This window comes from Apium graveolens, unplaced genomic scaffold (assembly GCF_009905375.1).
Source record: "Apium graveolens cultivar Ventura unplaced genomic scaffold, ASM990537v1 ctg3421, whole genome shotgun sequence".
Lineage (NCBI taxonomy): Eukaryota > Viridiplantae > Streptophyta > Magnoliopsida > Apiales > Apiaceae > Apium > Apium graveolens.
In genome coordinates this window covers 107913-126020 of record NW_027418095.1, presented here as the reverse complement: position 1 = coordinate 126020, position 18108 = coordinate 107913, and the positions used below count along the sequence as shown (strand labels likewise).

The 18108-nt window shown below is 35.3% G+C and overlaps 1 protein-coding gene across 3 annotated transcripts; it reads left to right on the top strand.

Moving 5' to 3' along the window:
• The first annotated feature begins 273 nt into the window (after nucleotides 1–273).
• Nucleotides 274–4336, top strand: LOC141701161 (DNA-directed RNA polymerase II subunit RPB7-like). Of its 3 annotated transcripts, none has more exons than XM_074504822.1 (6): nucleotides 274–460; nucleotides 690–855; nucleotides 933–983; nucleotides 1735–1800; nucleotides 1887–1955; nucleotides 3935–4336. In XM_074504822.1, the coding sequence occupies exons 1-6, from the start codon at nucleotides 345–347 to the stop codon at nucleotides 3938–3940; spliced, it is 474 nt and encodes a 157-aa protein (XP_074360923.1). In that variant the 5' UTR covers nucleotides 274–344; the 3' UTR covers nucleotides 3941–4336. The 3 variants fall into 3 exon arrangements, with proteins under 3 accessions (XP_074360923.1, XP_074360924.1, XP_074360922.1); XM_074504823.1 differs by having other exon boundaries at nucleotides 3916–4336; XM_074504821.1 differs by having other exon boundaries at nucleotides 276–460; nucleotides 3872–4336.
• The last annotated feature ends 13772 nt before the right edge of the window (nucleotides 4337–18108 follow it).

Below are 18108 nucleotides of genomic sequence, written 5' to 3'. Positions count from 1 at the left end.
ATTATAATATTGCAATGGTGTTAATGTCATATGATTGTAATTATTTTTCAATTTTGATTATCTATATGGTCATTTCTTAATCACTTAACGTTTAACCAATGTTTGTTGACAGAAATGATATTTCTCGGAAACAGTCAATAACATGATGGTACGATTTGGAAGTGAAAACTTTTATGTGTATCATCAAGAAAAGCCAATTATAAGATGTAACAATTAAAAATTTCTAATAAATATATCAGAAGTATATTCGAAAAACAAAAACTTATAAAGAATTATAGAATATCAATAGAAAGAAAACGCAGAGCTTGGTCGAGTAGACGCTGTGAGAAAAACAGAACACAAGGATGTTTTTTCACATTGTGCTGGAGAGAAATATGCAACTACATCCCCGCCATTTTGGTCGAGATCTTCGTCCTAAACTCGTCTCCAAATTAATGAAAGATGTCGAGGGCACTTGCAGGTGTAAACCCCCTTTTCTTTATTCTTCAACCCTAATTCCAAACTATTTTTTATTATATGCTGTCATTTTGTTATTACCCTGTTCACTAGATATATATATATATATATATATATAGTTTCTTTTGTTTCTGGGTCTCTAATTCTTGTAATTACTATTTTGAATTAATCCCCTGTTATCAAATTCGATCATAAATTTAATGCTTGCCTTTTGGCGGGTTCGCACTTCACAGCGGGCGACATGGGTTTATAGTGGCAATTACAAGTGTCGAAAATGTGGGGAATGGATTAATACGAGACGGGACGGGGTTTGTTACCTTTCCGGTTAAATACCAATGTGTTGTTTTTAGGCCTTTTAAAGGTGAAATCTTGGAAGCTGTTGTCACTATGGTTAATAAGGTAAGTTCCTTCGCCTCATTTGCAATATGTAGTTTAATGTCGGGATATCTTTAATGATTTGAATGTTGTTGCTGCAGATGGGATTCTTCGCCGAAGCTGGACCTGTGCAGATATTTGTCTCTAATCACGTCAGTCTAATTTATACATTCAATTTGATCTCGGTGTTAGTACTTTTTGTTGTAAGATCGTTTTTGGTACACCACAATAACATATCATGGTGTTTTCTTAAATGATCTTTTGTCACTAATGTAATACTCATTACAAGTAATATTACACACATAAAGGATACATGACTTTAGTTTAGTTCTTAGCAAAAAAAGTAATGGCCTGTGAAAGAATATTCATTCAGCAAAATGCAAGGAGGCTATCTTTCTGTATTCCGTGTATTATGTTATAGGAGAGACCAGCGAATGCCTGTAAATACCATTACATTTAAGCATCACAAAACTACTTTATATTGGTTTCCAATTACTGGTTTTGTTTAATTGTAAGGTAACTAGCCAGACATGTGAATATGAGTCTTATAGACAGAATATGCTTAAACTTCCAATAGTTGATTGTTTACTATAAGATCTGTGTCATGTCACTTCTGACTTCTGTAGTTATTGGGAAGAATACATCCTGTATAAGGTTTTGATAGGCAAAGCAGCTTAAGAAGTCACCAATGTAATAGGATGATCTACTCTAATCTTTCAAGACATTAGGCTAGTAGAGACTTTATTTCAATTTGCTTTTGGTTTATGCATCCATAATTATTTGACTGAACAATATTAAAATCTAATTACGAGACATAGGTTTTTCTCTAATTCTTTTATGAATCCATGAGCATACCAATTTAAATTCATCCGAGATGATTGTAATGTATTCATATTTCATTAGTTGATCCCGGATGATATGGAGTTCCAATCTGGTGATATGCCTAACTATACAACTTCAGATGGATCGGTATGTGCCACCATTCCGTTATCTTTCTCTTCTTTTTATCAAGTTTCAATTCTTTATTTATGCTTGACAATTGAACTCAATTTCAGGTTAAGATCCAAAAAGAAAGTGAAGTCCGGCTGAAGATTATTGGAACCAGGGTTGATGCTACAGAAATTGTAAGTGGTCATCTGAACCTTGTTTTATATTATTACTCTCCGTGTCCTAAAAAGATGGACCTGGTGTGGTTTCACACCTAAAGAAATATGAGTTCACTTTATTATACTTATAGACTAATGTGGTCTCTCATGACATGGTAAAATGTTGCTAACCAGTGCATCACTAGTATTTGCTATGAAATTGGTGCTTGCTATTTAGACGTAGTATATCTGCTATTTATGGGACCAAAGGTTTGCTATCCCAAGTCTCCCTTGCTTCTAGTAGTTCCGGACAGGATCGCTTTGCCAGAACATTAAATTGGTAGGCAAAAGACTTGACCCCATGAAAGCCTATGTGAGCTACTCCATTTATTTGAACCTATCGAGTGAGAGTGTTGTGCCAGTTGAAATTATTCAATTCTGGTTACAAGTTGACGCCTTTGAGCAAGAAACAGATGGAGGAAAAAAGGCTTTCATTGGACTTCATAAGTAAGAGATTTAATGAAAGTAAAGATTAAACAAAAGTAAAGACAGTGAAATAAGTTAATTAGGAAAGACCGAAAAATACCGTAACCTGGTTTTCTTGTATAATAACTTCACCCGTGACGGAATGTTTTTCACAAAGGAACATTAAAGCCTACTAGCAGAGCAGAGTGCAGAGTCATGTTACTGACTTTGCATACCTCCAAACTAAAGATTTTTTTTAAATTGAACAGTCCTCCAAGGACTTGGTATCTGATAGGACATTTCATCAATTAAGGTTCATCAAAATCATAGGAGGTAGAACCAATTTTACAATGGAAGTCAAAGTAGTTATTGGTATTATGTAAGAAATATATCCATGAAGTACTAATTATTATAAATGAAAGTTGTTTTTTATTGATGTTATTTGTACTATGTATGGAACTATAAACATGAGTAGAACACTGACGTCAAAACATACGAAAGAATAAAAACATAATACAAATGATTGTAATTGTCGATATTTTGTATGTTTAGGCACGTAACAAAATACGCCAAGTGGGCAAGGTGCTAAAAAATACTAGAGTCATCAACCCATCTAGTTGGGCCACAGTATAAAAATAATATGATAAAACGACCTCACATATATGATATATATTACTGACACAATATTCACTAAATTAGGCCTCATTTCATCTAATGATACAATATTCACTACATTTAGTCTCATTCCATTTATCGTAACCAATTACCATTACAAAACTCCCAATATTAAGTCTCAGTCTTCCGAGACCTAAACAGCATCGAAAAATCTTTAATTAGACAAAAAAAATGTAAAGATTAATTAAGCTACAAGACAGCGTAGAGTTGTCCAAAAATCAATTAATTACAGTGTATAGTATTTAAATGACTGAACATATTCATATAGAAAAAGCACAAGTAATTACCTTGATGCGAACTGAGGCAGATATAGAAACATAAAAAAAAACTTCTCTGATTACTTTTGGTTGCATATCGTATTTTGCAATTATTATCAGGAAATAGTATAATTGTAAAGAAAATTATATTTTTGGTAATTTCTCTGTAACTAATTGTTCTTTTGGATAGTAAAGAATGACCCACTTATGTAATCACCAAATAATATTCATCAAATTTAACCAAAATAATTTTACTAGACCCTCTATTTTGGGCCTGGGCGGAGCATCTCAAGTTCAAAATGGCAGGCTTTTTAGCTTTCTTTTGGGCTGCACTACGGTTTAAAACTGTTTTTCAGGCACATTATATTTCAGTTTTATACATGGTCTTCACCTCTTAGGAGCTATAATTTAATAGTGGTTTTTTGAAATTTAACCTGATACAATCATATGGCATTATGTTCCAAAAAGATGATCAATTTTTGCTATTACAAGAGTATTTTATTTTATAATCTGCTTGCTGACATGGATTTACCCGTCTAATGTTTACTTGCTATTCAGTTCTGTATTGGTACCATAAAAGATGACTTCTTGGGTGTGATCAGTGACCCAACTTCTTAACAGACATGAAGGCGTATGCACCTTGTTCAGAAGTCATGCCTGCCGTTAGATCCTTGTCCAATCGTCATCATGCTTGGATTCTCTGCACTCATTTTATTTGATCATGCTTAGACACAGAAGTCATTAATATCAGAATTTCAGGTGCTTGTACCTCAATGTAACATTATTATTCGTACTATCCTGATCAGTGGCAGAGTAATAGAAGATGATGGGAACATTAAGATTAGGAGCAACTCCTCCATTAAGGATATTATAGTTCCTCTAGCTTGGTGGGGTTGGAGTACATGGCTTCATGAGCTCTCTGCTTAAAATTTCAACTTTTATCTTGCTTGATCTAATATAAATTTTAATCTCATTTTTTTTATTATCTCAATTGGAGATGTTATATTACAAAATTTTAGCACATGAACATACTGCATTTGTTAATATAAATTAATTTAGGAAAGATAGCTCCTCATTGTTGACAAGGGTACAGGACTCCTAAGTAAATGAGGAAGGTCAACAGTTTATCGGAGACAATTTTTGTTATTTTTTTTTTAGTTTCAGGGCAAACTCCAACTCTCCAAGAGGGGCCAGAGTTTTTGGCCTAAATTTGGATCGAGACAACTCTCTGTTCCAATAGTTCGGTCTAAATTTTGGTCCAAATTCATATATCAATATTTTTTTTCTTTCAACTATTAATATATTATTATTTTAATGTGCTGATATTAATTCACGTACCTATTAATTCAACTGGACGCGGAATGAATCAAACTTAATAAATTTTATTAAATTAGAAAAACATTACACTTAAATAAGAAAAGTGAAGAAAAATTAATATTATATATAATTAACTAAAAGAAAAACAACAAATATTAAACTACTCTGAATTAGTATATTTTCCCACAAATGCTCGATTAATGCATCTCGAAAAGTAATATGAGTTTTTTTTAATGTCTTATTAATTTGAATTAAAACAATTTATGGTGTTTAATATATTTTTTGTTAAATAACTATTATTTATATAAGTGAAAATTAAAAAATATAATTAAAAACTACTTAATATATATAATAACATTCAATTAACAAATTAACGAATATATAAAACATAAGAAGATAATATTTTATTATTAAAAAGATTTAGGCCGGTGAATAGTGTCGGTCTAAAATTTAGACCGACACTATTTACTGGCCTAAATTGAAACGGGGCAATAGACCACTGTTGGGTAGATTTTGACCGAAGTTGGTCCAAATTTAGGCCAATAGGCTACTTTGGAGATGCTTTAGCTTTTCATACTGTAATAACCCCAAAAATTTTGGACTTTTTGAAACCGTGATGAATAGTAACTTTTACTGATGATGCTGATTAAGGAAAATTATCAGACCACACTATATAAGAGTACTGTTATGGAAATTCTAAGATCGTATTAGTATTTCATAAAGTAAATGAGTGTATGAAAAGATCGTCAGAATCCAAATTCGAACACTTTGATTTTTCCTGAAAATCCACCAGATATCGAAAGAAATGAGTATAAGACAACACAATTAAAAGGATTTAAATTCAAGGATTATAAGAGAGGATCATAAAAGGAATATAAAATATTGAGAAAGGTTTAGGGGAACCCAAGTAATAAGATCCCGGATATGATCCCTCAAACGAAGAACGAGAACGAAAGTTAAGCGAACCGTAAAACAAATAAGCGACCAAGAGACAAGCTTGTACAAGAAGCCAAGGATTGTGACATCATCAAACCACAAGACAAAGACATGTGGCAAATGGATGACATAAAAAAGGTGACATAAGCATGACAAGTGAGTTTGTTTTGTTGGTTGATTTGTAGCCAAGCATTATTTACCATGGTAAATTCTAAATTAACCAAGCTAACAAAACACCACACAAATACACCAAGCAAGCAAACAATTCATTTTCTCTCTTTTCTTCATGAATCTCTCGACTTCTTTCTTAGCAAAAGGGAAGTCCAAGCTCCTCCACTTGCTAATTTACAAGGTAATTATCCTAGCTTCTCCTAGTTAAGTTACATACTTCCTAGGAATCTTAGCTTCAAAATCCTTTCCTAGCATTTCCTATAAATCATTCAAGAAGATGGTGAATAGTACTTTCTTGAAATTAATTTTGTGTTCTTGATTTCTTTGGAAAGATCAAGCTAGTAGGAGGATAGATCAAGGCTCCCTAAGGCTTCCTAGCAACTTATCATTCACCAAGGAAGGTAAAACCTCATACCCTAAGCTTTACTTTGAATGTTTAGGAGTGGTTTTGATTGTTATAGTATATAAGAAGCATGGTGCTTGTGTGTTTCAAGTTTGGTTGGGTTTGTAGTGATTTGGATGATTAAATCTTGTTTATTAGTTAATGAACCTTAGTATGGTTAGTAGCACTTGTTTGTGATTGAATGGATTGAGAAAATCATGAGGTTATGGACTGATGTAGGGAGGGTTGGATGGATTTTGGTTGTAATGTTGGTTGTAAGTTGGTTTGTGATTGATTTAGAGTTGTATAAACTTTGGTAATCGCATAAACATGGCCGTCGTAATGCCCGATTTACCTTAGACTGTTTTTGTTCCTAACTTCAGGACCCTTGAACTCACTGTTAGATTCTGACCATTGCCATGTTTAGATAGTTCATGTTACGAGCTTCGTTTTGATATGTGGTTCGCTTGAATCCGATGTATGGTTTAGGAGAAACGACTGTTTTAAGTAACGGCGTTTCGCGAACGAACCATTACCCCTCGCCTTACTTTGAAACCTTGGTTATGACCCTTAAATGACTAATTGGAGTATGAATCAATTATGTAAAGTGGATTAGGCAGTTGGTAGGGTACTCGCGAAAGAATCGCTTTAAAATTCTTAATGGTTAATTTATTAAAAATGGTGGAGCCGAGGGTACTCGAACGACTTATGTGATTCGTTAAGCGTAGAAGTGACCATAAACGAACGTTAGGGTTCAATTGGTTAAAGTCTAGTTTCTTAAGCGACCGGGGTTTAATTCCGACTTATGTTGTTGTTCATAGGTTATCGGACCCACTCTAAGTTTAAGTCTATCCGGGAATACTCAGACAAGTTTTCTACCCGTTATACTGTTGTTATGATGTATATATGTATATGCATTATCTTGTGATAGATGCATGATTGTTATTAGCAAATCTTGCGATATATTGGAGCATGCTAATATGGTTTATATGCATGCTTGTTTCGTAATCTTGATATCTAATTGTTGATTCAATGCTTATAAACACCATAATACCTATGCTAGAGATAAGGAGGAGCTGCGTATACCCTTAGTATAGGGGACCCAAAGGTGAACATTTTCTAAACCGGGAGTCGATGTTCCCGAGTATATTATATATTATATATATATATATAGATATAGTTTTCAAAACTATTAATAGAATAAGGTTTATTCGATAACTTTATTTTATTTAATGAATATTATTTTGAATATTCATTCGAGGACTTATGACTCCGCTTATTTTATTTAATGAATATTATTTTGAATATTCATTCGAGGACTTATGACTGCGCTTATTTTATTAAATAATATTCTTTATTTTATTAAAGAATAATGTTTCGATAATCAAACTTATTTTCGATTATTCAAATAAAGATCGTGCTTTCGTATAAGTATATCTTTGGTTATTTATTATTCATTTCAAGTATGAGTTGTAAAACTTCTACTTCAATTATTTTTATAAGAATTATCCTTTATGGGAATATTATTTAAGTAATAATATTCAGATATTTTCTCTAACATATCGGGACTGATTTATGTTATTAAATCAGCGTTACTCTAAACATTCTTTAAAATGTTTTCGTGTCTTCAAAATGATTTTTAAAAGTTAGAGCGGATCCCAAAACTCATTTTTAGATTTAAGATCTTCCTTTTGAAGGGGATTTAAATACTCGCTCAAAACCTGAGGGATCCGGCTCTGTGGTGTATTTTATATTCGCAATGAGGTTGCTGTTTTGAGAAAGCATTTTGATTACTTGCCCAACGTTCGGGAAGTAAGTCCATCTATTTGAGTCGGCATAAGCAACATGGGCTCAGTGGGCGTCCATGAAAGTGTAAGTGGCTCAGTGGGAGTCCATCAATGCGTAAGTGGCTGAGTGGCAGTCCAGCATAGGTCCTAATGCGGCCAGGGTGATGACCAGCGGGGAATTCGTCCATCTACTAGTAGAAAAGGTTACTTATTGGTATGTTAGGTCACACACACTGTAGAGGGGGTGAATACAGTGTATAATACAATCAAATCGAACTTTAAAATCTTAAGTAACAGAAAACAAACTTTATTGAAACAATAAACTCTGTTACAGTATGGAACTGTTACCTCTCAGTGATGAACAAATATCACGAGAGCTGCTAGGGTTACAATGAATAATCTTCTCGAATATGATAACACTTATAGTGTAAACCCTATGTCTGTGTTTATATACTACACAGTTACAAGATAATCGCTAATTGATATGGAATATAATTCTGCTTCCTAAAATATATCAATCAGATATCTTTTCTTCCAAGTATTCCATTCTTCACGGAACTCCTTCTTCATGAATATCTCTTCTTATGTTTATCTTGATCTTCTTTCCTTTAATCAGCTACTGTCCTTATCTGATCGTCCTTCAGCACTTAAGTTCTGATATCTAACTTCTGATAATTATCTCCTGATAATATAAGTACTGATATCCTTAAGTCCTGACTTCCAGTATAAGTACTGATTAATGGTTAAGTACTGATTTGTCCTGTTAAGTAAGATCTGAAATCTAAACATAAAACATATTAGCCATGACATTATCAAATATATCTAACAATCTCCCCCAACTTGTAAATTAGCATAATATACAAGTTTAACAGATATTTGATGATGTCAAAAACATTAAGTACAAATGCATGAGAATTAGACTAGATAACTACAACTTACAGTCCTTAAAGCTTTACCAATATTCAACTTCTGATAACAACTTCAGTCTGTACAAATATCAGAATTTAAGCAGTTGTAGATCTTCGACTTGGCTTCATCATCTGATCTCTCTGATGTTAGGAGTTGTTCTGAGATAATTCTTCAACAAACATCTCTCAGCATATCTAAGTTCATCAATCATTCTCCTTTTGGCATCTTTAAGCTCTGCAGTATCTTCACCAATTTGAAAGATTGCAGCTCTGAGATCATTGATCTTTGCTTTTCTTATATCCTGATCCAGTCTGATCAAATAAGCTTTATCAGACTCAAGATTGAATTCAACAGCCCTGTACCCCAGAAAGGTAGTTATAATCTTAGCAGTGTTGGGCTTCATTTCAACTATATTACCCTTGTGATCTCTGTACTTTGGAACGTATGTGCTGTCAGACTTAACAGAATAAAGCCTTTTCTGTCTCTGAATCTGTTCTTTCAAATAGTTTGCAGCAGTTCCTGTTATTCTGTCATCCACTTGAAGTAAGAATAGTACATGCTCCAATTCTTCAAAATACTTCAATGGAATGGCATTTTGTCTTATATGATAAACCCTACCATCTGTCATGAAATACAACAAGATTTATTCTTTCAAGTAGGTATGGTAAACCATCTGTACAGATTCCAGTTGATTCAATCTCTCAGGAGTTGCTCCAATACCTGGTTCACTCAAGGAAGTTGGATCATTGGTAGTGTTATGTATTCTTCTTTCATCAGAACTTCCCAATCCAGTTTAATCTCTTGCTTCCTTTCCAGTAACTACTCTTGCTTCAAAACCACTTGCAGTAGTCTTCAAAGGTTGAGTCTGTTTTGCTTTAGTGAATCCTGGTAGGAGTGTCTTTGGTCTATCTTCTGATATCAGGTTAACTTGAGCTATGTCAGAGGTTACTTGCTTCTTCTAAATATCAGAACTTACAATTTCTTAACTCTGAACAACTTGAGCCATGTCAGAGATTGTTTTAAGAACTTTTCTTGAAGTCAGAGCAAGATTATCCTTTTCATCAGTAATTTCTTCATCCTCAGGAGGCACATAAACCTTGATAGGTTCACCAACCTTTTCTTTACCCTTGGATCTTGGATCTATCTGCGGTTGTGATCTAGCCAATGTTGCTTCAGTATGTGTCCTTTCTTTGATCACAATGCCTTTGAGTTTTGGAAGTGGCTTTTTACCAGAAGCTTCAGATTTAGATGTGACTTTCTCTGATTTAAGCCTGGCTTCTTCTTCCATTAAACTTTCCAAGTCCATTCCTGGATTTTCCTGAAGAAATAACTGTCTTGACATTTCCTCATCAAGATCTAAAAGTTCATCAGAACTTATCCTTTTACCAGTAGCAGAACTTATTCTTTTCCCAGTATCAGAACTTGTCCTGTGACTTGTGATTTCAGTTTTTCTTGATGTGAATCTTCTACCTTGACTATGACCTCTACCCATTCCAGGGTTTCCTTGATCATCTTTTTCATCGTCCTTCCCTTTCAGTGTCTTGTCAGTCTTGCATTTGGACTTAATTACTTTCTCCCCCTTTTTGGCATCAGCAGTCTGGATTTCAGTCAGTTGTGATTGCTGAGAAGCTTGATTTTTCAGAATATCATCAATCTGAGCTTGTTGATGATCTTGAGTCTTCTCAATATAAGCAATCCTGTCAATGGTAGGTTGGAAGAACTTTTTCTTATCAATTTTCCAAACTTGTTCCTGTTTGATAAATTCTTCCTAAATCTTGTGTAGCTCTGCATGAGTAGTTGAGTGAAGACCTTGTAGATGTTTAGTACTCAATGCAGTGACTCTAAGCTGGGTTTTGAAATCATCAGAATTTAACATTTCATCAGCTTTAGTCAAGTGCTCAGCAAGATGCTTTTCAGTTGGAACACATGAAACTGAGTTCCATTCCTTAGTCCACTCCTATCCTGCAGGAGTTTCACTCCAAGGTACTGGTGCTTCTCTGGTAACAAACTTCTTAACAAGTTCAGACTTTAGAATAGTCTGTTGAGGAGCATGTCCTGAAGGACCTGCTGCATCAGCATCTGCAGTTGGAGCAGCATCACCAGTATCTCCATCATTTGCAGCATCAGAACTTAAAGAATCAGTATCTTCTGCTAAAACAACAGTGTGAGTAGCAATGGAGGCTTCAGCATCCTCTAATTGCTGATCTGGTTCTAAGTTCTGATCAACAGCCATATCCTGATGCTCACCTAAAGTCTGATCATCAGCATCTTGATGCAGAGAAGGTGTTGTAGGTAACTCTGGAGTTTGAACAGCATCAGGAACAGGTGTTGTTGAAGGATTAGTTGCTGTTGGAGCTTCTAAGAGAATTACTTCAGGCACAACCAAGTTTTGAACATCAATATCAGCACTTGTGCCTGGATCAACAGGAGACACAGATGGTGTGGTAGCCTTTTCAGAAACAGCTTCCTTAGATGGAGTTGATGGAGAAGAAGTGACTGGAGCAAATTCCTTATCTTGTGAGATCAGAGATTCCTGATCCCCTTCCTTAGCTGCTTCCTCTTCATCATCTGAAACTGGCCTTTTTGCCCTCTGTTTCTTGTATCTCTTTGTTGATTTGGATTCCTTGGGAGTTTCAGGAACTGTCATTCTTTTAAGCCTTTTGAGAAGCCTAGATCCCCCAATTCCAGAATCCTTTTGAGAAGTCTTTTTCTCAGCTTCACCTACTACAAGTTCTGAAGAAAGAACCTGGTCCTCAGTTTCAGATTCATCTCTCAAGACAATCCTCCTTCTCTTTTGAGGTGTTTGAGGAACAGTCTTTGTCCTCTTTGGCTTGGAGGATGAAGGCTTCACAGTAGGTGCTGAGGATGAGGGTTGATCAGTCTGTGAAGTGGAGAGATAGGATTTGAGATATTTCCTGAGGGTAGGTTGAGTAGAATGAGTGGTAGGTGCTGAGGATGATGGTTTTTGGGTGTTTGTTATTGGTTGGACATCAGAGTAAACAGATCTATATGTATCAGGATCAGCATTTACTAGGATCTGTTTTACAGACCGAGGAATCTGTAATGGTCTAACCACTGATTTCTTAGTGTCAGCATTTACCAGGTCATTAAAGTAGCGTTTTGCAACTTTAAAAGGTGGGGTTGAGGAACTGACTAATTGAGGTTCATCAGTACAAAAAGTATAAATAAGTTGACAGAATCTAGAAAAATAGACAACATTCCTATCCTCTGTCATCCTATCCCCAATAAAACCAATTATACCAGTTGCGAAATCAAAATGAGTTTGATTGATAATAGCATACCCGATGTGCTGACTCAGAATTGAGATAGCATCAAAATTCGAACATTTGTTCCCAAAAGCTTTGGTGATGCAGTCGAAGAAGAAGCTCCATTCTCTTCTGATATGAGCCCGTTTCAACTGCCCAAGTTTTGCCAAACTCTGTTCATACCCCAAATTTGCCATTAACTCCTGAAGAGCTGATTCTTCTGGAATTGAAAAAGTACAACCTTCTGGGAGATGTAGAGCCTTGCGTATTGTACCAGGAGTGACTGCATAAGAAGAATCACCCACTTCAAAAACAATACTAGGAGTGCCATGTTTACCACCATCATCAAAGTGCCCAGTTTGCCAAAACGTCAGAACTTGTTGGCTCGAAAAGACTGAAGGCTGGGTTAATGCATACCCAATCTCACTGTGTGCAAGAAGATCTTGCACAAAATGCAATTCAGATAGAGCTTCAGCATGATCAAGAATTGCAGCATAGTTGTTTGGAACAAACTTAGCTCCATCAATGATTAAATCCTTAGGTGCCATGTGAAAAATTGAGATTCAAAAGTGCCTGTTAGGTGTTTGATAAAATGTCTGTATGAAAAACCAACGTGAGAAGAAAAGAGAAAGAGAGTAAAAGCAAGTAGAGAGAAAAAGTATGAAGGAAATAAAAGATTAAAGAAATCATCTCTCTGTCGTACTTATACTCTGGAAAAAAAATGTTACCGTTGGACACCTGTCAGACATGCAGTAGTAACAGATAGTTACTGGGCGCGAGAAAACAGTAATCATTACTTGCCCACTTGCCTGTTTTCAAGGAAAAACCGTTCCACTTACCCAGATATTCCATTAATCAAGGTGAAACAGTTTTAATTCAAAATTGAAACCGTTCCCACTGATTTAATTAATTTTCACTGCAACATTAATATTCTGAAAAGAAATCAAGTGAAAGTGACCAAGATAAATTATATGAGTAAGTACTGATAAAGGAAAATCAGAACTTAAATTAAAACAGAATTTATATGGTCATTAGAATATGAATAATTATCAGGATTTATCAATGCATTACAAAATAACTTAGAGACAAAATCTTGAAGCAAAAACAAATTTCATTAATATATCAAGAGAATACATTCATGAAATTGAAATTACATCAGTACTTATACAAGATTTCCCTAAACTACTAAATCTAACATCAACAGCCTTAGTCCTAGCTCAAGAAGCAGGGCAAGGCTGATGATGAAGAAAAACAGGAAGAAGACAAGATTAAATCATTTCTTCTTCCTACTCTCGACAAACAGAATGGCGAGTCAGATGATTCGCTCTTGCTGGCGGAGAGCTTCCAGCCTTTCCTCCTCCAATCGCTCCAGATGGCGATGGTAGTCCATATAGAAGAACAGGAGGTGGGTCAGTACCTCCTGTGGGACAGAGTCCCATATCTCCTCTGGAATGGCCATGACGTGCCATTCCTGCTGCCAGTCGGCACAGCTTAGCTCCATATTGAAGTTTTGGTAGTTCAAAAACATGTTGTATCTGACCATTGTGTTTTTGAAAGAAAAAGTATGAAGGTAAGTTTGTGAGAAAGAATTTGATGGGAAGGCTGATGTGAAGTGGCTGCTTATATAGGCAAGAGAATGCCAGGAGACGTAAAAGTATTTAATGCTGATGGGTAGAATTAATTCTACCTCGTCTCCCCAGACTTGGAAAAAGAATAACATTCATTGGAAGGAGAAAACATGGTTGAATGCGCACAAGAAACAAGTAAAAGTGGACTGTTCAAGTACGAATACCATTAACCCTAACCATAGTGACTATTAATCTTCCACTTCAACATATTCTAGTTTGAACCGAGACTGTTATCAAATTTTATCCACAGATAAGTCAAGTAAAGAATTAGACTGTAATATCAGAACTTAGACTTATATCAGAACTTAACAGTCATCAGAACATAATTTCTTAACTCGAAAAAGGAATGCCTATCTGAGTAAATCCACATACAAGTTCTGAGTTATACTCTTCAGAACTTAATCGTCAGAATATGCAACCAGAACTTGTCCTCAGAGTTGGTGCAAAATGACACAATGACTGTTTATCTAAAACAACATAGACCATCACAGTAATTTTCATTATTCAGATGGAGTGATTAGTGTGTGCATTAAGCTAAATTTCAGACAAGGAGTAAAGTCTGATTCACTTCAGTACATCTTAGAAATAAGGCATAACTAAAATTTTGCTAAAGAGCTGTCATTATCCTGAAACCTACTGATGAATGAGTTCATGCTTGAGTCCACCTCAACTGTTTTGTGCTAATTTTATGCATCTTTTTAAATTCTATTTTACAGTGGCTTCTCAGTGTAAGTGAGTCACGACTGCTTATCAGAATTTATGCTATTATCAGAGTATTTCTCCAGTAATCATAGAGTGTGAAAAGTGACCAAGAAAATATTTTGCTTTTCTAATGCATATTTACTTAATACCAGCAATGCACTTGGATCGTCCCTTCCACATTTTTACTCTAGATCTCAAAGGAGTACCTGATTTTATTCTTTGATCCTTTTTGCTTTTTCTTTTGATAAGTGAGGTTTATCAGCACTTAGTACATTCAACAGTTTTACTAGTATCAAAACTTAACAGATGAGTAGCATTATTTTAATTTGTGACTTAGTAATAAGATAAACAAAGTAAACACAACTAAGCTCAATTATCAGAATTTTCTCGTGTCAAAAGATTTCCACAGAAATAATTACTTCTTACATGGGATCATCTGTTTATTGAAGACTACTAGGTCAGTATCAAGCACAGTTATCCTCATAGGATTGAATAGTTACTTAAACAGACATATCACTTATCAGAGTTTAGAAACATATATCAGACAACAATCAATACTTGAACGCATATTTCAATTAATCACAGAATACACAAAGAGATTACATTCTGTAAATACTGATCATAAAGTCTAATGAAACAGAACAAAACTAGACAGATTTAGAAAAAGAACCTGAAACCATTCCAAGTTCATTTACCAATCTTGTAAAAGTGGCTTCACACAGTGGTTTTATGAAGATATCTGCTAGTTGTTGATCTGTTGGAATAAAGTGCAATTCCACTGTACCTTCATCCATATGTTCCCTTATGAAGTGGTACCTGATGCTGACGTGCTTTGTCATAGAGTGTTGAACTGGATTACCTGTTATAACAATAGCACTTTGATTATCACAGTAAATAGGGATTTTGAAATATGTTAACCCATAATCCAGTAACTGATTCTTCATCCAAAGAATCTGTGCACAACAGCTTCCTGCAACAATATACTCTGCTTCTGCAGTTGATGTGGAAATTGACTTTTGTTTCTTGCTGAACCAAGAAACCAATCTGCCTCCAAGAAATTGGCAGCTTCCACTTGTGCTTTTCCTGTCAATTTTGCAACCTGCAAAATCTGCATCTGAGTAACCTATTAGTTTAAAATCTGATTCTCTAGGATACCACAATCCCAGATCAGCTGTTCCTTTAAGATACTTAAAAATTCTTTTCACAGATGTTAAGTGAGGTTCTCTTGGATCTGCTTGAAATCTTGCACAAAGACAGGTAGCATACATGATATCAGGTCTACTAGCAGTTAGATAGAGTAGAGAGCCAATCATACCTCTGTAATCAGTAATATCTACTGATTTACCAGTATCCTTATCCAGTTTTGTTGCAGTGGCCATGGGAGTGGATGCACTTGAACAATCTTGCATTCCGAATTTCTTTAGCAAGTTTCTGGTGTACTTAGTTTGACAAATAAAAGTGCCTTCTTCATTCTGCTTGACTTGAAGGCCCAGAAAATAGCTAAGTTCCCCCATCATACTCATCTGATATCTTGATTGCATCAGTTTGGCAAACTTCTTGCAAAGTCTGTCATTTGTAGACCCAAAAATGATATCATCAACATAAATCTGGACGAGAAGTAAGTCCTTTCCATGGTTGAGGTAGAACAGTGTTTTGTCTATTGTTCCTCTGTTGAATCCACTTTCCAGAAGAAACTGAGCTAAAGTCTCATACCATGCTCTAGGAGCTTGCTTAAGTCCATAAAGTGCTTTATCAAGCCTGTAGACATAATCTGGATGTTTGGAATCTACAAAGCCTGGAGGTTGTTCAACATATACTTCCTCCTCCAATTCTCCATTGAGAAAAGCACTTTTCACATCCATTTGAAAGACAGTAAACTTTTTGTGAGCAGCATAAGCCAAAAATATCCTTATGGATTCTAACCTAGCAACTGGTGCAAATGTTTCATCATAGTCAATTCTCTCATGTTGAGAATATCCTTTTGCAACCAGCCTTGCCTTATTCCTTGTAATTATGCCATCACTGTCAGTTTTGTTTCTGAATACCCACTTTGTACCAACAACAGATCTATTCTTTGGTCTTGGCACTAGGGTCCAGACTTTGTTTCTTTCAAATTCATTTAACTCTTCCTGCATTGCTTGCACCCAATCAGCATCTTGAAGAGCTTCTTCCACTTTCTTTGGCTCAGTCTGAGAGAGAAAAGAATTGTAAAGACATTCATTTGAAGTACCAGTTCTAGTTCTGACACCTGCATCAGGATTTCCAATTATCAAATCAGGTGTATGTGATTTTGTCCACTTCCTTGCAGATGGAAGGTTTTCTCTAGAACTGGATGCTCCCCCATGATCCATGCTGTCTTCATTTTCATTTTCTGATGCTCCCCCTGAAACTATGCTCTCTGAGTTGAATTCTTCAGAATTTAGATTTTCAGTACTATAAGAACTTGGCTTATCAGAACTTGACGAATCAGAACTTGAAGAGCCAGATGTATGTTCTGATGTTTCTTGAGATGTGGTAAGATCTTGAGTATGCTCCCCCTGCATAGGTGCATCTTCCTTTGATGTAGTCACCACAGTTTCAATAACATCATAGTTTAATCCATCAAAGTTTACAGTATCAGGACTTAGACTGTCAGGATTTTCAGTATCAGAATTTGAGTCTTCATTTTCAAATCTCAGCTGATCATGGTCAATGAAATCTTCAAGACCAGTAATCTTCTTGTCATCAAAAGAGACATTGATAGATTCCATGACCACTTTTGTTCTCAAATAATAGACTCTGAAGGCTTTTGTGGAAAGTGGATATCCAACAAAGATTCCTTCATCAGCTTTTAGATCAAACTTGAATAGTTGTTCAGGATGAGTCTTGAGAACAAAACACTTGCATCCAAATACATGAAAGTACTTCAGATTTGGCTTCTTTTTCTTCACCATCTCATATGGTGTTTTTCCATGCTTGTTAATGAGTGTTGCATTTTGAGTAAAACAAGCAGTCTGCACAGCTTCAGCCCAGAAATAGGTTGGAAGCTTTGCTTCTTCAAGCATTGTACGTGCAGCTTCAATGAGAGTTCTATTCTTCCTTTCAACAACTCCATTTTGCTGTGGAGTTCCAGGAGCAGAAAATTCCTGCTTTATTCCATGGTTTTTGCAGAACTCTTCCATCATCAAATTCTTGAACTCAGTGCCATTGTCACTCCTTAAGATTTTCACAGAATCTTTGACCAATTTATTCAGATGTTTGACATGATCAATCAAGATAGATGCAGTTTCACTTTTTGTGTGCAAGAAATACACCCATGTGTATCTGGTGAACTCATCCACTATGACCAACGCATATTTCTTCTTTGCAATAGACATGACATTCACTGGACCAAATAGATCAACATGTAGTAGATGATAAGGCTCAAGAATTGATGATTCAGTCTTGCTCTTGAATGAAGATTTTCTTTGTTTGGCCTTCTGACAGGAATCACAAAGGCCATTAGGAGCAAATACTGACTTTGGCAGTCCTCTCACAAGATCTTTCTTGACCAGTTCATTTATATTGTTGAAATTTAAATGAGAGAGTTTCTTGTGCCAATTCCAGCTTTCTTCAATTGATGCTCTACTCATCAGAAAAATTGCAGAACCATCAGTACTTGTTGAAAGCTTAGCTTCATAAATATTACCACGCCTGTATCTTTTCAGAACAACTTTGC